The sequence below is a fragment of the Oryx dammah genome, unplaced genomic scaffold, assembly GCF_014754425.2.
Source record: "Oryx dammah isolate SB20612 unplaced genomic scaffold, SCBI_Odam_1.1 HiC_scaffold_3, whole genome shotgun sequence".
Taxonomy (NCBI): Eukaryota; Metazoa; Chordata; class Mammalia; order Artiodactyla; family Bovidae; genus Oryx; species Oryx dammah.
In genome coordinates this window covers 114,251,076-114,274,541 of record NW_024070187.1, presented here as the reverse complement: position 1 = coordinate 114,274,541, position 23,466 = coordinate 114,251,076, and the positions used below count along the sequence as shown (strand labels likewise).

Below are 23,466 nucleotides of genomic sequence, written 5' to 3'. Positions count from 1 at the left end.
GTCCAACTCTCACATCCATACATGACCACAGGAGAAACCATAGCCTTGACTAGACGGACCTTAGTCGGAAAACTAATGTCTCTGCTTTTGAATATACTATCTAGGTTGGTCATAACTTTTCTTCCAAGGAGTAAGCGTCTTTTAATTTCCTGGCTGCAGTCGCCATCTGCAGTGATTTTGGAGCCCCCCAAAATAAAGTCTGACACTGTTTCTGCTGTTTCCCCGTCTCTTTCCCATGAAGTGATGGGACCAGATGCCATGATCTTCGTTTTCTGAATGTTTAAGCCAACTTTTTCACTCTCCTCTTTCACTTTCATCAAGAGGCTTTTTAGCTCCTCTTCACTTTCTGCCATAAGGGTGGTGTCATCTGCATATCTGAGGTTATTGATATTTCTCCCGGCAATCTTGATTCTAGCTTGTGCTTCTTCCAGTCCAGCATTTCTCATGATGTACTCTGCATAGAAGTTAAATAAGCAAGGTGACAATATACAGCCTTGACGTACTCCTTTTCCTATTTCGAACTAGTCTGTTGTTCCATGTCCGATTCTAACTGCTGCTTCCTGACCTGCATACAGATTTCTCAAGAGGCAGGTTAGGTGGTCTGCTATTCCCGTCTCTTTCAGAATTTTCCACAGTTTATTGTGATCCACACAGTCAAAGGCTTTGGCATAGTCAATGAAGCAGAAATAGATGTTTTTCTGGAACTCTCTTGCTTTTTCCATGATCCAGCGGATGTTGGCAATTTGATCTCTGGTTCCTCTGCCTTTTCTAAAACCAGCTTGAACATCAGGGAGTTCACGGTTCATGTATTGCTGACGTCTGGCTTGTTTAACATAATTATCATTTATCTTCCGAATCCTGTTTGTAAGACCGCCTCAGGACTTTTGAGTCAGTTTCACTGTGTATTTAACCTCCTCTCTGGGCTTCCCCTGTGGCTGAGCTGGTGAAGAAGCGCCTGCAGTGTGGGAGGCCTGGGTTCAGTCCCTGGGTGCGGAAGATCCCCTGGAGAAGGGAAAGGCTGCCCGCTCTGGCATCCTGGCCTGGAGAGTCCCGTGGACTGAGTCCCTGGGGCTGCTGCTCCTTTGCTGTCTGTGAAACACCTGTCTGGCCTAGGTTCTGTGCTGAGTGCCCATGGGGTCACGATGTGGCCCTTGCTCTCAGTGAGTCTGTCATCCCTGGAGAGGTAATCGTGGGAGCAGTTACTTCCACAGAGAGTGATCCAGGTGCCGGCTCATGGCAGGGCCTGCGGCAGGAGCTGCGGGGGAATAGGGCAGGCTTCCCCGAGGGCTCAGCGGTAAAGAATCCGCCTGCAGTGCGCGAGAGGGAGATGCAGGTTTGATCCTCAGGTCAGGAAGATCCCCTGCAGGCGGGATGGCTGTAAAACCCCATGGACAAGGGAACTTGGCAGCTACAGTCCATGGCGCTGCAAACAGTTGGACAAGACACACACACACACACAGACACACACACACAGACACACAGACACACACACACACAGACACACACACAGACACACACACACAGACACACACACACACACACACACACACAGACACACACACACACACAGAGTTTACCTCTGTCCACACAGACAGACAGTTAGACACACACAGACACACACACAGGCACACACACACAGACACACACACACACACAGTTTACCTCTGTCCACACAGACAGACAGTTTACCTCTGTCCACACAGGGAGCTCAGAGGAGGAGCTAGACTGTAGCGGACAGCACAGGAATGCACTTTTATTTGGTGGGTGAGATCAGTGTTCGGCCTTCGCTGTTTCACTCGTTTCATTAATTTTGCCCGGTTTTAGCTGGGGCCTCCGGCGCAGCACACGCAGGCTTAAGGGAATCGGGTGGCGGGTTCAGAAAGCTGTGTCATTGTTTGCTACCTGTGTTCTTGTGGCCTAGTCCACACATGAGGAGAGAGACACAGGTCCTTTTCACAGCTTGAATTTGTGTGGGTCACTTTTCTGCTGTGACAGCCGTAAGTTGCGAGGTGTCTCAGTTCAGTGTTTGTCAGCTGTTTCTGGTTGCCGCCCCCAGGAGTTGTCTCAGAGCCCAGGGTAAGAGGCTGCCCACAGAGGGGTCGCTGCCTGTAGAGCTGGGAGACCCGGGGAATGCGGCTCATTCAAGGCTTTCAGCAGGTGTTCACTTTGGAAAGGAGCTGTGGAGAAGAGAGTTAGTTTGCCTCCTAACATATTGGGAGAGGTCAGTGTTCTTTAATTTCCTTGATGACTTAAGGTCTTCAACTAGGTGAGCTGCCGTAATTGAGACTTTAATGTTGTGGCTCAAAGAGCATTGAAGCTCTCATGGTACTTTCTTTTTCAAATTGAGGTATAATACATACATACGTGCACTTGCGCGCGCGCACACACACACACACACATACTCACTCCCTCAGTCACGTCTGACTCGTGGCAACCCCATGGACTGCAGCACTGCAGGCTTCCCTGCCCTTCCCGATCTCCCAGAGTTTGCTCAAACTCACGTCCATCGAGTCGGTGATGCCATCCAACCATCTCATCCTCTGTCACCCCCTTCCCCTGCCTTCAGTCTTTCTCAGCATAAGGGTCTTTTCTTAAGAGTCGGCTCTTCACATCACGTGGCCAAAGTATTGGAGCTTCAGCGTCATTTCAGTTCAGTTGCTCAGTCGGGTTTCACTCTTTGTGACCCCATGGACTACAGCACGCCAGGCTTCCCTGTCCATCACCCACTCGCAGTTTACTCAAACCCATATCCATTGAGTTGGTGATGCCATCCAAACATCTCATCCTCAGTCGTCCCCTTCTCCTCCTGCCCTCAATCTTTCCCAATCTTTCCTGAGTCTCTCCCATCTCTTCCATAAGCCTCTTATCCTTATCTGTCAGAGGGCAGACAGAATGAAAACCACAACCACAGAAAACTAACCAGTCTGATCACATGGCCCACAGCCTTGTCTAACTCATTGAAACTGTGAGCCATGCCGTGTGGGGCCACATGAGAGGGACAGGTCATGGTGGAGAGCTCTGACAAACTTGGCCCCCTGGAGAAGGAAATGGAAAACCACTTCAGCATTCCTGCCTTGAGAACCCCATGGACAGCATGAAAAGGCAGCTTGAGCATCAGTCCTTCCAGTGAATATTCAGAGTTGATTTCCTTTAGGATTGACTGGTTGGATCTCCTTGCAGTCCAAGGGACTCTCAAGAGTCTCCAACACCACAGTTCAAAGGCATCAATTCTTTGGCACTCATCCTTCTTTGTGGTCCAGCTTTCACATCCATACCTGTCCACTGGAAAAACCATAGCCTTGACCAGATGGACCTTTGTTGGTAAAGGAATGTCTCTGCTTTTTAATATGCTGTCTAGGTTGGTCATAGCTTTTCTTCCAAGGAGCAAGCATCTTTTAATTTCGTGGCTGCAGTCACCATCTGCAGTGATTTTGGAGTCCAAGAAGATAAAGTCTGTCACTGTTTCCATCTTTTTCCCGTCTGTTTGCCATGAAGTGAAGTGATGCTATGATCTTAGTTTTCTGAATGTTGAGTTTTAAACCAGCTTTTCACTCTCCTCTTTCACCTTTATCACGAGACTCTTTAGTTCCTCTTCACTTTCTGCCATTAGGGTAGTGTCATCTGCATATCTGAGGTTATTTATATTTTTCCTGGCAATCTTGATTCCAGTTTGTGCTTCACCCAGCCTGGTATTTCGCATGATGTACTCTGCATAGGAGTTAAATAAGCAAGGTGACAGTATACAGTTTTGACGTACTCCTTTCCCAATTTTGAACCTAGTTCACTCATCAGTACCTTTTTTGGTGTGCTCTCCTCCCCTGCCAGGCCCTGGTAAATTTCACGTCAGTTTCCATTCCCTTAAAGGCAAAGACTGTGGCATAAATTGAATCATGCGTCTGTGCCTTGAAGCAGATGCGTTCAGCCTCATCCTCGCGCGTGTCAGCTGCTTGCTTCTCTCGCCGCCAGGCCATGTTCCATCACTCCGCTGCGTTGTTTGCCCACTGGGACATGTGGCTTGTTTCCATCCCCGCACTGTTGAAGCGAGTGACTCCGAAGGGCGGGGCTGGGGGGCCTCTGCCTCCTGTGGTCATTTGGGACCCAGGTTCCCTCCATCCTGTCACCCTGCAGCCTTTTTGTTGTCTTTGTCTGTATGTTCAAAAACTGGGTGTTAGAAGTGTCTGTTCCACTTGGGGGAAGCTAAAAGGAGGGGGTGGTACCCTGGGCAAGCCACGGGGCAGAAGCTCCAGCTGCTACTTGGTTCCCGTTTCGTCTGCGAGAACAGAGTCACTCGTTTTTGCCTGGCTCCAGGGAAGCTGGGCCGTGGGACTTCTCAGCAGGAAGCTTGTGTCTGAGAAGGGAAGCACGGTGTTTTTGGTGGGTGACCAGCAGTCCGCAACACAGCTCATCAGCGAGTCTCTTTCAGGAAGGAGACCAGTGGGGGACATGGTCACCTGTCCATGTGGTGAGAGACCCATTGGCTGGTCACAGGAGCCCCTCTCCGCACGCCATGGACTGGGCCTCTCATCCGGGCCTGCCTTTCCTTCTCCTGGACCCTGACTTTCCGCTTTGGAGACTCTTCCTTGTCCACGTTCTTGCCTGGCCACGTCTGAGGTGCCTTTTGAGGATGTGTCTTTCTTGGTTTGCACAGTTGGAAGAGTCTGTTCCTTCCCGTGTAGGTTTTGGAGCCTGAGGTTGCATTAGGGATTAAACGGAGGTGCTGGTCAGTTAGTATTTTAGTTTCTTTGGTGCTCTCTGTAGAATTCCCTCAGAAACGTAGTCGTCCTCAGGTCTCAGTGTTTCCAGTTAGTTCCATGTCCTGTAGCTGTCAGACATTTGGATCCTTTTTCGGATGTGGTCATCAAGCCTGATCTATTTTTCGCTTCCTCTTTGGATCATCCCTGTCTTCTGTATTTCTCTGGTGCATACCTCAGAGACCTCTGAAGTCGTAAGTTTGGGTGAGGAGCAAGCACCTTTTATCTCATCTTCTTGACCAGTCTGTTTGTCTCCTTTTTAACATTTGGGCTGAAAAATCTTCCTTGGAGCTTTTGAGAAAGGCTCCGGGCAGGGTACTTGTTAGTAGCCATTTGGGGATATGGGAGCCATTAGCCATTGTGTTAGCACATTCTCTGATGCTTACCGTGTGAGGCCGCGTGGTTCTGCGCGGGGGCCACCGCGAGAGGCTGCCTTACACTGCTGCACTGAGCTGACGCTTCCTCTGTCCGCGTGATCCTGGGTGAGCCCTGTTGGCGCCACCGCTTCTCCTGCTTCAGCAGAGAAGGCAGGCGTGTTGGTGGCGCCCCTGGCTTTTCTGTGGAGCCCGGTCCTGTAGGGAGCCCGGGGGTTCGGCCCACCCCTGCCTCTCTGACCTCAGGGCACCCTGCCCCGGCTCGGGGTGCCCAGCTTTCCTCCTTGGAGTCAGGAAGCTCTGTTGAATGAGTGAATTAATGAATGAGTGAATGCCACGTAGAAGCTGAAGGAGTGGACAGCACTAACTGCCTTTCCTCTTTTTTTTTCCCTTTTCAGAAAGAAAGAGCTCTCAGCCACCAAGAAAGACCGTGTGAACCACTGTCTGACAATCTGTGAAAACATCGTCGCGCAGTCTCTCAGGTAACTGCACTCTGACCTGCCTAGAGAAAACAGAACACGTCCCTGTCTGCCTTCTGAACGGGCTAGGATGTTCTTCTTTGCCCCAGTTGTTTGGAAACCTTTACGGGACCCCTCCCCCTTCTGGCTGTGGACACGGAGGATTTCCAGACACTGTACTGAGTGAGACGTCCTTCTTGTAATCTTACACTGTGTCGTTGCAACCATTAGGATAACCGAGCAGCACATTTGTGTTTTACTTACTGTGGTGGTAGGAACAGGAGCCTGCCTGATTACCGGGGTCTTGTGGTGGTTTTTCTTCGGCGCTCTGCCCTGTCCGCCCTGTGGGGGTGCTCCCTGCTCATCACAGCTTTGGGGGACGGTGGGGTCATGGGCCTTGACCGGAGGCCCACCTCCCTGGCCCGGTCGTTCCTCTGGGGTGAGCAGGCAGCACCTTCTTGTGTAGCTTCTTTGCTGATTCTCCTCATTCTCCTTGCTGTTGACTGTCTGTCTGTCTTTCTGAGCACTGTTCCTCGTATCTGTGGGTGGTAGGTATTTTAAGCCTGTCTCTGAGTGAGTGAGTAGGACACGGATGTGCTTATGGCTTCTGAACTCCGTTACTCAGATGGGACATGGGAAATACTTCTCTTGGCATAAATCATTCATTTTATTCTCCTGTTGGGAAGGGCTCTTTGTAGTCTCTTAGAAAAACCTCTAAGAATAATCACCTTGCTTTTTGTGCTGACAGAACTTTGGTGATTGATTTATTTTTGGTGGCACCTTGCCACTTGTGTTTTATGCGTTCGCAGTGGTTTCATGTAGAATATTTCATTTTAGTTGAACTCTGCCATTTTGAAAGACAGTGTATGATGACTGTTTTATCTAATTTGTAGAAATACTGTGGGAAGAAACGAAGTGGCAAGTGAGAGTATGTGCTGAAAATAAAAACACAAAAATCCTAAGTGAGCATAAACAGTACTAAGTAAGAGTAGGGGAAAAGGCTTGGATTCTGTCTCCACCCCCTGTAAGCCAGGTGGCTTCAGACAAGGCTGACTTCTCGACTCCCTGTGGCCTCGTCTTTGATGTGTAAACGCAGTGTTCAGGGCTCTTGTGGGGGGAGCAACACCTGTAAGACGCTGTTGAGAGCTGCATGAAAGTGCCCATGAGCTCCTGCGAGGCAGAAATCCGTCCCGTGGTGCATACTGCCCTGCACGCCGCCGCCGTTACTCTTGTGTGAACGCCTGGCAGACCCCCGGGGCCTGCTGCTGCACTAGCACAGCTGCGCTCACCTGACTTCGAGCGTTCGGGTCTCAGGAAGCAGCACCTCACACTGAAAGCTTATGGACCCAGAAAATAGACCTTTTCCATCCTGAGTGCTTCATGCCTTATTCTTAGTTTGCTTCTTGATAATTCCCAATGGAATTGATGGAATGTTGGCTTAGATTCACAGGTGTGTGAGTGTGTGTGTGAGTGAGTGTGTTCAATTGCTCAGTCATGTTTGACTGTGTGCGACCCCGTGGACTGCAGCCCACCAGGCTCCTCTTATCCGTGTAATTTTTCAGGCAGGAATACTGGAGCAGACGCCACTTCCCTCCTCCAGGGGATCTTCCCCACCCAGGAATTGAACCTGCATCTCTTGTGTCTTCTGCACTGGGCAGACAGAGTCTTTACCACTAGCAATGGCACCCCACTCCAGTACTCTTGCCTGGAAAATCCCATGGACGGAGGAGCCTGGTAGGCTGCAGTCCATGGCGTCGCCAAGAGTCAGACACGACTGAGTGACTTCACTTTCACTTTTCAGTTGCATGCATTGGAGAAGGAAATGGCAACCCACTCCAGTGTTCTTGCCTGGAGAGTCCCAGGGACGGGGGAGCCTGGTGGGCTGCCGTCTATGGGGTCGCACAGAGTCGGACACGACTGAAGCGACTTAGCAGCAGCAGCAGCAGCAGCAGCAGCACCTGGGAAATACGCTGAGATACGTTAAGACTGGTGTGTGGTTCGGTTTGCCATCGTGAATCATGGCAGTAGCTGTGAATAGCTCCACATCCGTGTGTCTGTTGTGTTTATACGGAGTGATGCTGATGGTCTTTGCGCTGCTTGTTCTACGTAGTATCATATTAATGGGATATTTTTTGGACCCAGAGAGGCTGTCTTGGTCGCATCAGATCAGAGAAGGTGTTTGTTTAAGATGCTCTCCGTACTTTTCAGAAAGTTTGGATTGTAGCGCTGAAGTGGCTCTTCTCTTTGCACAGTGACTCAGGAAGTCTGGGTGGCTGGCATTTCCTGTGGTCTCTCCCCTGCTGTGACTGGTCTCTGGCGCATTCCTTAGCTTCTGCCACGTACTGATGTTGTCTCTCGGGGCTTATTCCAGGCAGCTGCTCGAGTCCTTGAGGTGTGTTGTGACTCAGCCTACTTCAGCTCTCAATTTGGTGGTCTGTCCTGCTGCTTTCTAGATATGTACGAACATCAGAATCACCCAGAAAATTTGTTAGAAATACAGGAACGAAAATAACCTCACTGCCTTCTTTCCCCAGCGCTCTTTATGTTTTCTGTCCAGTGGAGGGTGAGGATTCACTCTTAACTAGTTTCCTTTTGGGAGGAACTCAACACCCTCATCTAAACAAACGATAAGGTGATTGGGTAAAACGAAGTGTGCAGGGATCTGTAGATTTCCCATTGCCATATATTAGCGTAAATCTGTTAGAAAATAGAATGCTTCAAGAACCAATTCCTAGCAGCACCAGCATATAATATTTCAAGGAATTGACGAGAGATCTGCAGGAACTATGGAAGGACTGTATGGACTTCCCTGAATGGGACAAATTAGCGTAGGGACAGTTCCTTATCATAAAGTTAAACTTTCTCTAAATTAATTCACAGATTTAAAATGAGCTTGATCAGAATTCTAGTAGAGATATTTTTTAACTTGTTCATCTATAAGAATAAATACATTGGTTTTAACAAGGAAAATCTGAAACCATCAGTAATCGGTGAGACCTGGTGTTCATGACATTAAAATAGCTGTTAGATGTTAGAGAAGGTACAGAATAGGAAGTGGGAAAGTGTATGTGTGTGTGTGTGTGCAGATATGAATTTACGATAAAGGTAACATCTTGTATTAGTGTGGAAATGCTGGATTATTGAACCAGTTGACTATTTAGGGGAATGTTCTTCATATTGCAGGCAAACATAAATGCCAGATTAATTACCTAAATGTACGAGAGTGAAATCATTACTAAAAAAAGAACATTTAATCTTAGTCTGTGGAATGCTTACAATATAAAGGGAAAAAAGTGTTTTATCTAGAATATAGTTCAGTATGTCAAAATCTACTTTAAACTGAAACTTAAATGCAACTTGGGGAAAGTATTGATGGCGTCTGTATCAAAGGTTTAATAGCTTCTGTAGAGAGAGATTGTAAATCATTAAGAAAAAGGCTGACTTTCTAATAGGAAAACTGGCAAAACTATGAATGGGCAGTTTGGAAAAGAAGAAATGTAATTGAGCCAGTAACCGTAATAGCTAACAGTTACTTCATGCTTCTTATGGAAAAATGCTCAGATGTACTAGTAATCACTGGAATGAGGCTAAAACAAAAATCAGGACATTTCTTTTTTACCTGTTATATTTACAGACATTAAAAAATACTCAGGATTTTGTCAGAGATGATACAACTTTTATAAAAGGCAACTTAGGGGATGTCACTGGTGGTCCAGGGGCTAAGACTCTGTGCTGCCCATGCAGGAGGGGGCCCAGGTTCGATTCCTGGTCAGGGAACTAGATCCTGTGTGCTGCAGCTAAGACCCGGCACAGCCAAAGAAATAAATATTAAAAAAAGGAGAGGCAGTTTGGTCTGTTCAATTTAGGCATTTCGCCTTGGGAGCTTCTCCTTAGGAGAGTGTCCAGTGACGCTGGGGCAGTCCTGGCCAGCCCGTGAAACAGTGAAAGATAATCTTCATAGCTTACCTACGGGGGGATTGGAAGGCTCGGTATGCTTACGGAACGGAATATTAGTTAACTTTATTAAAGATGATTTATAGATCTGTGACTAGGTGATATAATAATATGATAAAAATTAAATTAAAAAATTACGAAGGCCTTTTGCTTCTGACTAAGATGATTAGATAGCATCACCGACTCAATGGACATGAGTTTGAGCAAACTCTGGGAGAGAGTGGAGGACAGGGGAGCCTGGCGTGCCACAGTCCACGGGGTTGCAAAGAGTCGGACAGGACTGAGCGCCTGAACAACGACGACAGGTTCATCATATCCCACAGAATGAGCGCATCTCCACACTTCCTAGTTAGCCTTTGGTAGCCCAAGGCCACCATGGGGGCACTCCTCCCAGCTCCGAGCTTGCAGGCCCTGCCAGGCTCTGGGGTTGCAAAGACTGAGCGACTTTCACTTTCACTTGATGGTAATATCAGCTTCTATCTGTTTAGGGCCAACATGGTGAACCTGTTTCCATTGTCTTACTGTTAACCTGTGTGAATCTTTATGTTTAAAATGTATTTTTGTAGGCAGCAAATATTGGGTCTTATTTGATCTGAAAAATCTTTTATATTTCCTGTCATTATTGATATAACTAGGTTTATTTTTTATTTTTTTGGCTTCAGGGGGTCTCAGCTGCAGTGCACAGGCTCTTCTGTGGCACTTGGGCTTAACTGTCCTGCAACACGTGGGATCCTAGCTTCCTGACCAGGGATTGAACCCATGTCCCCTGCATTAGAAGGTGGATTCTTAGTCACCGGACCACCAGAAAAGTCCCTGAAGCTAGGTTTGAATATGCCACTGTGCTATGACTTCCCTGTTTGGCCCATATGCTCTTTATTTGCCCTTTTTCCGTTTTTGCCTTTTGGATTAAATATTGTTTGGGTCAGCTTCAGTTATTTTTCTCACTGTTGATCATGTTTCCCTGCTTCTTGGCATTCCTGACTATTTCTGATCAGATCCCAGACCTTATAACTTCTATCTTGCTGGGTGCTATACACTTTTGAAATCTGACGTTCTTGAAGCTTGCCCTGGAATGCAGCTATGTTGCTCTGAAGGATTAGGACCGTCCTGGGTTCTGCCTGCAGGCAGGATCAGAATAGCGTCTCACCTAGGGCTGAGCTTAGCCTTGTTGTGAAGGCAAACCTTCCTGAGCAGCCGACCCAAGGCGCCAGAAGGATGAGGTTTCCCCTCTGGCTGGAAGAGCAGGAGCTCTTCCCACTCTTGGAGTTTCAGCAGCTGCTTCCTCCAGCCCCTCCAGCTGACTCTGCCTGCAGCCCCAGGCCACTCTGCAGCAAGACTCAGCTGAGACTTGAGGGCTGCGCGTGTCTCAGGGTCTCTCTGTGCAGCTTGCCCCTCTCTGGTCTTCCCCCCACGGGCCCAGCCACCCTGCCTGCTGAGGCATCAGCTGTCCCCTGTCTCAGCAACCGTGGGCTCTCCTGGGTTTCCCCTCTCCATGTCCTCACTGGGAAATCCCCTCCAGGCAGTCATCTGGGGAAATCCTGAGGCTCATCGCAGTAGCTTTCCATTTATCCAGAGATGCCTAATACCTGATGCCTTGAAAACCACAGTTCCCTGCATTTTATCCTGATCGGCTGCTTTAGCCAGGAGGCAGACCCCGTCCTTGTCACTTGTTCAGTCGCTAAGTCACGTCTGACGCTTTGTGACCCCATGGACTGCAGCACGCCAGGCTCCCCTGTCCCCTGATGTAGTTATTGGAGAGTGTCTTAAAAGCGTGGTTAGAAGTTGTATATAAACCTACTTTGTTTCTTTTTTAAAAATTGCGATAGGACGGGCGCACGACACCGGGAGCCTGGCCTGGTGCGCTGGTGCGATGCACTGCGGCACTCGTGTTCGCCAGCACCTCTGTCGTGTCGCTGTCATTCCTTTCTGTGTGTTGAGAGCAGTAAAGAGCTAGTCTCTTAGCAGCTTTGAAGTTTAAAATGCAGTATTGCTGACTGCAGTCACCAAGCTGTGCATCAGAGCTCCAGGTTATCTCCTAGTTACCTGCTTTTTCAGCTGTGAATTTTATGGAACCACTATACTAGTATTTCTGTCTCCTTCTCTCTCTCTCTTTTAAAGATGCATTTAATTACTTAGTTTTGGCCGTGCTGGGTCTCCCTTCCTTCTCGGGCCTCTCTCGTTGCTGCGCTCGGGCTCAGCGTCGTGGTGCACGGGCTTAGCTGTCCCCGCGGCATGTGGGAGCCTCCCAATCTTCCCGGACCAGGGGGTGAACTCGTGTCCCCTGCATTGGCAGGCGACTCTTAACCACTGGACCACCACGGACGCCCCCAAATAAAATATTTCTGATGAAAATTTTGTGTCTGAACTCAGATGTGCTGTAAAAAAGATTGTTCTTTAGCACACTGATTTCTTCATGTTGATTATATGTTGAAGTAATATTTTTGATACATTGGGTTAAATGAAATATATTATTAAAATGAATTTTATTTGTGTGTCTAACATGCTTTTTCTGTTCCAGAACCCCACACAGGATACCAGAAACTTACCTGCGTTTCATCGTCCTGTCTCCTCTTGGCGGTGACAGTCTTTCTTCTTTTTTCACTTAGAAATTCTCCAGAATTTCAGAAACTTCTGGGCATCGCTATGGAACTTTTTCTGCTGTGCAGTGACGACGCAGAGTCAGATGTCAGGATGGTGGCTGACGAATGCCTCAACAAAGTCATAAAAGTAAGCACCCCCTGGACGGCGTCCTCTGAGACACAGTCACTGTGGCTAAGAGGAGGAACCGTAGCTTGGCGTTCTTTTGTTCTGAGCAGCGGAGTCCTGTAGGGCCGCTGCACTTTTTAATCTAATAGTGTGTGGTTTGGAGGCACTCTAGTGTCTGCCAGGGTACTGCCTGTACCTGCCCACTCAAAGGGCACGGGTTTCCTCTCATGCCTGCACAGGGCGTAGGTCAGGGATGGGCGCTGACGGTGACCACTGGGGACCCTTGGACCGAGTGTCCCTCTGCTGAGAAACTGCGAGGCCCCGCGACGGCAGGGGGATGGGCAGTGGGGTCCGCTGTTGATGTCTTCGTCCCCCAAGTCCAGGGTCAGGCAGGACTCTTCACAGGGAAGGATGTGCCTTCCCTGGTCACTTGGCTGGCATTCTGGCTGGAGTTGGTTTGAGATAGGAGATAGGAGTTCTCAGAAAAGGTTGGTGAAGCCAGAAAGCCAGAGCCACCTGGGTGGGAGGTGAGGTGGGGAGTGCGGGGGCGCCTGTCCTCTTTGCTCAGGCTTTCCCAGTGCAGAGTCTGTGCCCAGGATCACTGTAGCTTTAATCCACTTTTCCCTTTTCCTGTTTTCTGCTGGCATTGAAGATGAAGTTCTTCTTTCGTAGTTCTTGCTGCTTTGGGAAACTGCCCTTGTTTTCCTCGCTCTGCCCTTCTCCTCGTTGGAGCCCTCTCCAATGTGGACTCTGTATCCCTGCTGCTGGTTACCATCAGCCATTACTTCTGGGTTGAAGTTGCCCGTGTGGCCGTTTTGTTGGTTTGACTTATAATCGAGGCACAGGGGCAGGGCTCTGAGGAGCCTGTGGTTCCAGCAGATTTGTGTGTCGCTGGGGCCCTGAGGTGGGGAGCGCCCGTGCATCATGGGAGGACCAGACCTTTGGGAAGGATGTGGCTTCTTCGTGGAGAGGAGTGTTCCCATGCCAGAATCAGGGCTCTGACCTTGGGTATCCACCTCCTGCCCTGCTGGCTTTGCAGACTCCAGGCCATTGCTCATGTTGGATCATCATTAAAAATGATGATTAAAGAATGTGCTTTAATGATTAAAAGATGTACTTTAATTGAACATGAGAGCTTTAGAGTGAATTTGAATTATCTACCATTTAATTTTGATATTATGTAGTATTCGATTGTAATGAATATTCTTTTCCTTCCCTTTTAAATATTATGGTGAATGACCTGTGTCTAGTTGGTAGCTTCCTGCATACATATACTTCTTTCCTAATGAGCAAGTTTCCAGCTTAGGTGCTGTTATATTCTCCTTTGCGTCAAAATTGATTCCAGTCGCCTTCAGATTCCTGTAGAGCTGCTACGCTGCTGCTGCTCAGTCACCCGGTCGAGTCCGACCCTTGCGGCCCCGTGGACCGCAGCACGCCAGGCCTCCCTGCCCTCCACCGTCACTCTTGGAACTGCTAGTAGAACGTGTCTTCTGTGACAGATCTCCTGTGTTTTGTTGTAGGCTTTGATGGATTCTAATCTTCCGAGGTTGCAACTAGAACTCTATAAGGAAATTAAAAAGGTGGGTTTTTGTTTTTCATTATTGAAAAAAGTCTGTTGATCCACTGTATTGAGCAGTGTATGAAATTTTCTTTTATTTGATAAGTAAAAATGTTAGAAGGAAACAAATGCTGTTTGGTAAAGTAGACTCTTGTTTTACTTTTCCTCAGAAAGTTGCTCCTCGTTACTTATTAGATGAGATGGGACTTAAAATGGTAGTTTTAAGAAAAAGATCTTTAGAACTTTCATCCCATTAAGCCTTGAAATCGCAAAAGCAGGTGCACTGAGTGGCCTTTTCTCGAGAGCTGGGAGCGAGCCGCGGGGGGCACTCCCGTGGGTGAGGGCCTGCGGGCGCTGCGGCCTCGGCTCCTCCGCGTGACTCTCGCTCTTCTCCTCAGAACGGCGCCCCGCGGAGCCTGCGCGCTGCCCTCTGGAGGTTTGCCGAGCTGGCTCACCTGGTCCGGCCTCAGAAATGCAGGTGAAGTGGACGCACTGGGTCATCGCTGTTACTGCGGGTTTGGTCGGGGCGGCTCGGCTCCAAAGCCGCTCCTCCGGAGGTCTTCCCCGCCCCCACTGCCTGAAGCCGCCGCCGCCTCCTCCCGCTGCAGCCCCGCGCCGCTTCCTGTCCTACAGCAGCCGAGGCTCAGAAGTGCTCGCACTGGGGCTCGTTTTCTGCCCCTCCCTCCCCGAGGGATGCAGGAGCCAGCGTCCCGGCGCAGCGGGGCGTCCCTGTTGTCCTGCCGGGGGCCCAGCCCGCTGCGGGGTCTGCTAGCGCAGACTGCGCGCCGCCTCCCTGCTGCTCAGCGTGGCGACTACAGAAAACCATGTCTGTCTATCACATGGGTTAGAAATGCGCAGTCTGAAGAAAGTTTTGACTGATTGATACGACTGTACCTTTTTCTTTAATTCATTAGTTTATTCTAATTGGAGGACAATTCCCTCACAACGTTGCGGTGGTTCTTTCCATATGTCAACATGAATCGCCCACGGGTGCATGTGTCCCCATCCTGAACCCCCCTCCCCCGCCCCTCCCTCCCCGTCCCGTGGGTTGTCCCAGAGCACCGGCTTTGAGCGCCCTGCTTCACGCATCGAACTTGCCCGGTCATCTGTTTTCACATGTGGTAATGTACGTGTTTCAGCTATACATGATTCTCTCAAACCATCCCATCCTCGCCTTCTCCCATATAGTCCAAAAGTCTGTTCTTTACATCTGTGTCTCTCTTTCTTAATGGATTGAAAACCAAAGGAAGGACCACAGTTTTAACTCCTTTCTCGTCTCTGTGACCGGCAAGACATGCTGACGTCCATGGATGCCTTGGCTCTGTCCCTGCGGAACTGGTGGAGTGGCAGAGACCCTCTCCTTTGACACCAAACAATGATCTGTCTGTTCCACGGGGTCAGAGTGTGATGCTAATCTTACACGACTGTGGACATACAGTCGCTGGGGGATCTCTCTATATAACCTTGCTCCTTTACTATCCTTAGTTTGAAAACTTCTTAATATGTTTCTGAAGCAACACGCCCCAGGTTTTCCACATAGAAGCCAAAGTGACCTTGAAAACTATGATCGGGCCATGCCGTTCCGTTGCTCGAACTTGCCACTCGTTTCCCATGGCTGCTCAGACAAGTCCAGACTCCGTACGAGGCCCAGGGATACCTGGCCCCAGAGTCCCCTTCCCCTCAGACATTGTTGACTCACTGGCCCCCGTGGCTTCTCTGAGAAGCCGAGCGTGTGTCCTTCTGATGTCTGGCATGCTCTCCCCTTGGGTCATCCGTCTCTTTCTCGGAGGGCCCGGCTCCCTCCCTGTGCCGTCCCAGGGGTGCCCCCTCCCAGGGGTGCGCCTGCTTGCTGCCTGTCTCTGCCTCTAGAGGGCGCCCTGCCTGCGCCCAGCGTGCCCGCGGCTTCAGCGCACCTGTCCTGGGACTGCTGCTCTCCAGCCCCTCACTGCCTGCTGCTCTTTCAGGGGCTTCTCACCAAGGCCTTACTCTGTGGATGCTCAGAGAAGAGCTGTGCAGCCCTCCCTGATCAAGAAAGTGCCATTCTCATTTCTCAGTGCTTTCTTTCTGTCACTTTCTCATCTGAAATCTGACTGTTTTAATAGCTGTGATAATTTACTGCAGAGAATTTTTAAAACAAGCTATTGATTCGTCTGCACTGAGTCTTCCTGCTGAGGTTTGTCTCTTCTCCAGGAAGGACTCTTGCATATAGACACCGGCTTTTGCCTGACAGGCCCTGAGCTGGTCGCTCGTGTTCCTCATTGAGGTGGACCTGGGAGAGTAACGGGTGCTCCTCTCCCACTGCAGGCCGTACCTGGTGAACCTGTTGCCCTGCCTGACGCGCACAAGCAAGAGACCCGAGGAGTCCGTCCAGGAGACGCTGGCCGCAGCGATCCCTAAAATTATGGCTTCTTTTGGCAACTTTGCGAACGACAATGAGATTAAGGTACGAGTGTTGCCTCAAGTCACAAGCGTGTGAATGAGTCTTAGTGGGAGTTGCGCTTTTGCATAGACAGGCATTTGAGAGTGCGTCATAATTTGGATTATAATTCTTTGAATTCTTAAAGGCACACAAAGGGCCTCTTTCCCCTTCTGCCTTCTTACTGTGGGGTGAAAAGTTGAGCAGGGAGACAGTTTATAGAAGCAAATTCAAAAGGCATTTTGCCAGAGCAGACTGGTTTTGGTGTCCAGGCTTGACTGCCTAGCCTGACTGAGGCCAAGCGGCGGTCCCTGAACTGCAGGCGGAGCCGGCACCCCAACGGCGTCCTCTGGGTGTGCGTGCCCGCAGCTGGGGCACCACTCAGCCTTCCTGTTTGTTTGTGCCGCAGTGGCAGTCTTCAGCCCCTCTCTCTCGTCCTGTCCATTGTGTCCTGGCACTCGCTCTGAGGGTTGCCAAGAGTCCTGACCTTCTCTTAGTGGGCCAGTCCTGGGCCAGAGTTCTCTCGGTACTTCCCTCGACATTTCTAAATGGCATGCTTACATTGCAGATTTTGGGTTTTTTTACTTGTGTATTTTACAGTGGAGAGGATGCGTTTAGCTCTAACCCTCTCCCGTCTTTCCGCCCCAGTGAAGCACGTGTTCCGTGTGCCCGTCACTACGCCTGAGTAGTGGTCATAGCTAGTCCTGCTCTGCGCTGTGCTTACGTTTCTCTGTATAGTGTTTCGGTGTTTCTGGAGTCAGCAGTTGCCTCTTTTTCGTGTGCTTATTACTCTCTGGCGCTCTCCACCTTGTCATGCCTTGCAGAAGCTTGAAGGCGTGTCTCTGCGTTTGCACGCGCGATGGCTGGTTACCGGGCCCTGGCTCCTCCCCTGGCCGTTGTGGGTCCTCTGGCCGCCACTGCAGCCTGGTGGGCTCCTTGGGTCTGTCCTACAATGTCTTGGCCCCCGTCAGAGGCCTGCTTGCCAGCGCCGGGTCCCCTTCTCTCTAGGCTTACTGCTAGAGAGGGGCTGTGCGGACAGTCTCACTGGTCAGGGGGCAGACTTTCCCTCAGCTTCTCTCTTCTCTCTCTGCTGGCGTCCGTCCTCTGCTCTGGCGGCCTCTCCGGGATCCCGCCCCTGCGGGAGATGGGGAGCGGCGCCCACGTCCCGAGCTGTCTGGGTGGGAGGGGGCCGCGGCAGTCCGCCCGGGAGCAGCCTGGTGCACGGCTGTCTGTCCCCAGGCCCAGGCTACGCTCACGGGTCTCTGGGCCCCCTCACCGAGCTCTCCATAGAGCTCTGTGGCTGGGCTTGCTTTGGGCGGTGGCTTTCGGTCCTTCTCCCCAGCGCCTAAACAAGCTCGTGCGGGAGCGCCTTCTGGGGGCCGCTGCTCACTCAGTTTCCTCTTGTTTGCCGTCCAGCTTCCACATTTGCAAGTGCCTCTCGTCTGCCATCGCCCCTGCCCTGCTCTTTTCACCCTTGTGAGTTCATGCCTGTGACACCTTGTGCCCAGGTTCCTGTGGGGTGTCTGCGCGGTAGAGGTCCACGGGTCTGACCCAGCATGTTTGATCAGAAGCTGCTGACGGGGCCCTGCTGTGTTAGGTTTGGAGACTCTCGGGCTTTTCTTTGGCTGACGTGGAATGCAGACATAGCACGTGGGCGACACGTGCCTCCTCAGCTGGGGCCATAGAGCGAGCCCGTGCTTGCGCCACCGCCCGGGTCTGCACGTGCAACGTTAGCGGCACCGGCGGCCTCTGCCAGCCCTCCCTGTCTGCGTTCCCTCCTTCCTCCCCAGGGCTGGTCACACTGGCCTGCCGTCTAATGCCAGAGGGTCTGTCTTTAAATTGTAGCCATGGAGGACCTTACGGTATGTAAGTCACAGCGTGTAAGCCACAGCTGTGTAGGACCTTACGGTGTGTAAGTCACAGTGGGTAAGCCACAGCCGTAGAGGACCTTATGGCGTGTAAGTCACAGCGTGTAAGCCGCGGCCGTGGAGGACCTTACGGCATGTAAGTCACAGCGTGTAAGCCGCGGCCGTGGAGGGCCTTGCGGCGCGTAAGCCGCAGCGTGTAAGCCGCGGCCGTGGAGGGCCTTGCGGCGCGTAAGCCGCAGCGTGTAAGCCGCGGCCGTGGAGGGCCTTGCGGCGCGTAAGCCGCAGCGTGTAAGCCGCGGCCGTGGAGGGCCTTGTGGCGCGTGGCCCGGCCTCCTCTGCGCAGCACTAAACTCGTGAGAGTCCTGCCTGTCGCCGTGTGTGTCACTGGATCTTGTGGTTTCTGGAGCTGTGGGCATTCCCTTGGGTGAGTGTGCCGCAGCCGGCCCTTTTACCGCATCTGGGCCCTGGTCCGGGGGTTGTCTGAGTGCTGGTGTCCCGAACGCTGCTGCGCCGTTCTTGCGCGGGTCTCCTGGAACACGGGTTGTGACACCTGGAACCGCAGCTGTCGGGTGTGAGTGTGGATGCTTCCACTTCGGCAGACACCGCAGAGAGCTGTGCCAAGCGCTGTGCCAGCTCACAGCTCATCATCGGTGGCGCGGGCGATCGCGGCAGCTCCCCGTCCCGCCGGACTGGAGCGTCAGCGCTTTTCAGTGATGTCATTTGCTGAGTGCGCTTTGCTGCCACGTTTGGTCGAGCTTCCGTTTCCGTTCCCTCAAGTGCTCTTGGCTCCAGAGTGGAATGGCTTTCGTGTCTCTTTCCTTCTGAAGTGCTCTTAAATACACATCCTGTCTGTGTCTGGAAGACTGGAGCTCTCTTACCCTACTGTCTAGTACGCTTCCTCCTCCGCATGAGAAGACCTTTAAGGATGGTGCGGGGACCTCCCACCAGCTGCTCTTACAAGGCTTTCTCAGGACTGTGGGATTTGGACCCAAGAACGCTGCCTGGAGCTCGCAGATTCCGCTTTATTATTGTTCCAGACTTGAGGTTCAGCGTGGGCTGACGCGTCACAGTGATGTTTAGTCTTCATTCTGCTTAGAAGTGTGGACTGGTCAGGATGAGTCTCAACCTACTGTTTCCATGATGCTGTGTGTGTGTGATCTCACTGAAAGGAGTTCTTTAAGATGCTCTCTGTTTGGAGCTCAGAGTGTGTCAGAAGTAGGTTGAGCGGTTTCTCTCCAGGTGTCGTCTCTGAGGAGAAACTGTTGGCCGTGGTCTCCTGGGGGTGTCGTGTGGCTGGTCCTCCCCTCTCTGGTTCCAGAGCCCTAATCTGGGAATTCACAGAGTGTCAGTGAATTCACAGCGTGTCAGAGCCCTGAGAACCAGCTAGTGCTAGCCACGCTGTTGGGGAGAAGCTCGTTTATAAGACGGATGCTGCCCTGCTGACTTGTGCTCGTTCGCCGACAGGCAGACCTTCCCCGGTGGCGTCTGCGTATCTCTGACTGCTCAGCCGTGCTCCTCACGCACCCAGCAGGAACAGGGCCAGGTCACTGCTCCGAGTGATAGGGATAGACGTTCTGAAGTGGCATAGTCACCAAGCGCATGCAGCTGCGTAGTCGCTCCCTTCATTCTTTGGATATTTTTGTGGAGACTTAAATGGGCATCGTTAGAAGTATAGCACTGTGTCCTTTGGAGGCACAGCAACAAAGTCTTCTCTGGTTTCTTAGGACGATAACTGTGAGTGTGTGGTCTCAGTTCAGCTGTATTGCACATTTCCAGGCCTGAGAGTGTCTCTTAGTGGCTTTCGTAGCAAGTTGACAAGCTGTCATTTAGGTGTTCTCCTCCTGGACTTCATTATTTGTTGATTTTTTTTTAAAAATTACGTTTATCTTACATACCACTCCTCACTCACCCTGGGCTTCCCACGTGGCTCAGTGGTAAAGAATCTGCCTGCAACACAGGAGACGTGAGTTCGATCCCTGGGTCGGGAAGATCCCCTGGAGAGGGAAATGGCACCCCACTCCAGTGTTCTTGTTTGGAGAATCCCACAGACAGAGGAGCCTGGTGGGCTGCAGTCCAGGGGGTCGCAGAGAGTGGGACACAACGGAGCAGCTGAGCAGCAGTGGGATCTCCCTGGCCCTCGCCGCAGACCTTGCAGGGACGTGTTCTGCAGAAATGAAGGCTCTCGCTCTCATGTAGGGGCGGAGATGCTGAGCAGGGTCCTCCCTGCGGCTCATAAGGAGCTGGAGAGTCTGCACACACGCATAGCAGGCTGCTATGAGGCGTCTCACAGTCGAGGGGCTTCCACTCAGCTCTGGGAAAGTCTCCAGTGGTTAACGCTCTATACTCTGTGAGAATTTGGAGCAGGTCATGCTTCTCTGAAATACGTGCTGAGTTTCCCAGGAGCCTTATCTTCTGCCCACTTGGGTTTGCCTTCCACAGGTTCTGTTGAAGGCTTTCATCGCGAACCTGAAGTCCAGCTCCCCAACCGTGCGGCGGACGGCGGCGGGCTCAGTGGTCAGCATCTGCCAGCACTCCAGGAGGACGCAGTACTTTTACAGCTGGCTGCTCAGCGTGCTCCTAGGTGAGGCCTGGCCAGCCAGCGCCTCACCCTGAGGTGTGGGGGCCCCTGGCATCTTCCCAAGATAGGCCTTTGAAATTCTTCAGCTTCCTGATGGGGTCCTTCAGCCTGGCCAACAGGGAAGTGTGCAGGCGCACCACCGGGGCGGCGTGAGGCCTGGGGAAGCCTCTCCCCGCCCTCCTCCCTGGGGCAGCAGTGAGGATGCGCCTGGTGGGGTGGGACGGGGCGGGAGCCTTCCTGGGACTGGCCCTCCAGGCTGCACACCGCACAGCCTCTGTACAGGCCCTGGGTGCAGGGAGCCCGAGCCGCAGGGCCATCTGGACGGCTGTAGGCCTGCTGCCCGGGCCTCCCGCCCTGGAGTGGTGGCAGGAACCCGTCCCGGCAGGTGGCGGATGCAAGAGAGCTGCCTGGCTTCCCTCGCTGTGCGGGGCCCCGCTGAGCCGGGGGCCAAGTGCTCCCCAGCGGCGCCCCTGGGTCTCTGCTCGCGGCCCCGTGCTTTTCTGTAGTGATACTTGTGCCATCTGCGTCCCCCCGGCCTCAGGGTGCTGCTCGGGTCTTTTCCTGTTAGCAGAGGGTGCTGTGGGCTCCCAGCAGCGGGTCCGCTGTGACACAGTCTCGCTGCTGCCTCTGTAGGTTTGCTGGTCCCCGTGGAGGAGGAGCGCCCCACCCTCCTGATCCTCGGCGTCCTGCTCGCGCTGAGGTACTTGGTGCCCCTGCTGCAGCAGCAGGTGAAGGACACGAGCCTGAAAGGCAGCTTTGGGGTGACGCGGAAAGAGATGGAGGTCTCTCCCTCGACGGAGCAGCTCGTCCAGGTAGGCAGCCCCCGAGCTTCACTCCGGTGCCTGTGCAGACAGGACCAGCGTTCTCGGCTCCTTTGGAAGAGAAGCAGCAGAATGGAGAACAGAGAGTTACGAGTGTGGACTCTGGAGCTGGACCTGCTGGCTCAGACCCTCGGTCATGACTCCAGGTCCTCGACCTTTGTGTGGTGTGACAGCAGAGGAAAATGAAGGGGTTTCTTACAAGGTTTTCAGGATGATGACATAAGCCCCTTCGGAACAAACCCCAGCCCTTGGGTTATGCCACCTGTGGGTGTTTCGCGTGGATCCCTGTAGACGAGGACTCTTTGTTTCTAATTTCAAGGACAATGCCATTGTCACACCTGAAGGAAAGAGCATTTTCTTAGCATCAGACGCCCGCGCAGCCCGGTCACTTTGTTCTTCTGCTCTCTGGAACCAGCATCCGAATGAGGCAGGCTGTTAAGGGCGTCTGTCTCTTTGATCTCTCAGTCCCCTTCCGTGCCTCGTTTCTCTTAGAGTTCATTTTTTGAAGAATCAGATCATCAGTCCTGTGGAACTCCTGGCAATCTTATTTTTATTACTTGACTCTCCACTGTGTATATTAACAGTCCTCTTTGGTGTCTGTATTACCTGTAAACCAGTAACTAGAGTAAGAGGCTTATCAGAGTCAGTGCACGTTTTATAACATGCATATCTGAGTTCAGTACTACCTAGACAGGATTTTAGAATAAATATTATTGGGGCTGCATACTCAGAATTTTTTTCTGATTTTTTTTTTTTTTTAAGAGGCTTCTTAGTCAAATGTTTGGAGACCATCGGCCTCGTGGGGGAAGCAAGCAGGCATTCACTAAATAGCACGGTGGGAGGTGTGGTGTTCTGTAGAGTGCATGGTGCAGGGGGGTGTGGACAGGCCATTAATTGCTGATGCTCTGTGTTGAGTAGGCTTTGACCAGGGACAAAAAGTTGGGAGAAGAGTGCTTTTTGGACTGTAGCCTTCGCCCGGGCCACAGAGTGAGAGATTGAGAGTGTGTGGGCAGGGGTGAGCTGGGTGAGCAGAGGCGTCCAGGCTCTCTCGTAGGTCAGCTGGGGTGCTGGGGGAAGAAGCGGTGAGAGGTGTATGGAAAACTGCTGAACTAGGAGAACAGCAGTCCTGGGAGGCTGAGGGAAGGGCTGTGGGAGGTGGTGTTTCATTAATTACCGACTTCCTTAATAGTTACGTTTCTTCAAGGCGATTAAACGCTATGGCACCTTGTCACATTAGCAAGCTAGGTGAGATTCTCTCTCAAACATACCTAATCTGTATTCTTTTGACTGATGGCCATTTTGCATTAAATTTTGGTTAAGAACTTCAACTTAACTAATGTAGTTTGGCTAGGTATATTTAAATAGAATTTAAAGTAGTCCTGGGCCTGACTAAACTGTTAAGCAAGTCTGGGCAAAACAGATATTTCTAGATATGCAAGAATTCATTTTGCTTTTAATGTACACTTTTTTTCTTTTTGTGTATGCTTTAAAAAAATTATTTGAAGATGCATTCTAGCAAAATGAGAAACAAATGCAAAAACCCTGAAGCCCTGAAACCTGGGAAACACAGCTAACCACGAATGTGGTGGGAGCAGTTCTGAGATGACCATGCGCAGTGGGCCATTCAGATTCTTTATAGAGACAGGAGGTCCAAGGAGCTCCCTGCAACCATTGTCATGACTGAGAGCTGGAACAAGGGGAGGTGCGTGTGTGTGTGAGGCGGGAAGACCAGGAAGGTACAGCAGAGAAAACTGTTACCCAGTGTTGGAGCAAATTGTTGACTGATTTTAAGCAAGTGTGAGACTATAATAAAAGAGAACCCACTTAACTGTTATCCTTGGGGCATTCTCTTTCAAGTGATACAGGACTCAGTTCATTTCAGTTGCTCAGTCGTGTCCGACTTTGCGACCCCATGAATCGCAGCACGCCAGGCCTCCCGCAGGACTAGTGATAGTGAAACAGTTCTTTCTTCTTGGGTCCGG

At 51.3% G+C, this 23,466-nt stretch overlaps 1 protein-coding gene across 1 annotated transcript in view; it reads left to right on the top strand.

Annotated features, from left to right (window-relative positions):
* HTT (huntingtin) overlaps nucleotides 1-23,466 on the top strand; it is a 124,421-nt gene that overhangs the window by 12,919 nt on the left and 88,036 nt on the right. The window contains exons 2-8 of the mRNA XM_040237647.1: nucleotides 5,524-5,607; nucleotides 12,144-12,264; nucleotides 13,764-13,823; nucleotides 14,200-14,279; nucleotides 16,106-16,244; nucleotides 20,525-20,666; nucleotides 21,297-21,475. Of these exons, the coding sequence (XP_040093581.1) occupies nucleotides 5,524-5,607; nucleotides 12,144-12,264; nucleotides 13,764-13,823; nucleotides 14,200-14,279; nucleotides 16,106-16,244; nucleotides 20,525-20,666; nucleotides 21,297-21,475 (805 nt within the window). The remainder of the gene's footprint in view (nucleotides 1-5,523; nucleotides 5,608-12,143; nucleotides 12,265-13,763; nucleotides 13,824-14,199; nucleotides 14,280-16,105; nucleotides 16,245-20,524; nucleotides 20,667-21,296; nucleotides 21,476-23,466) is intronic.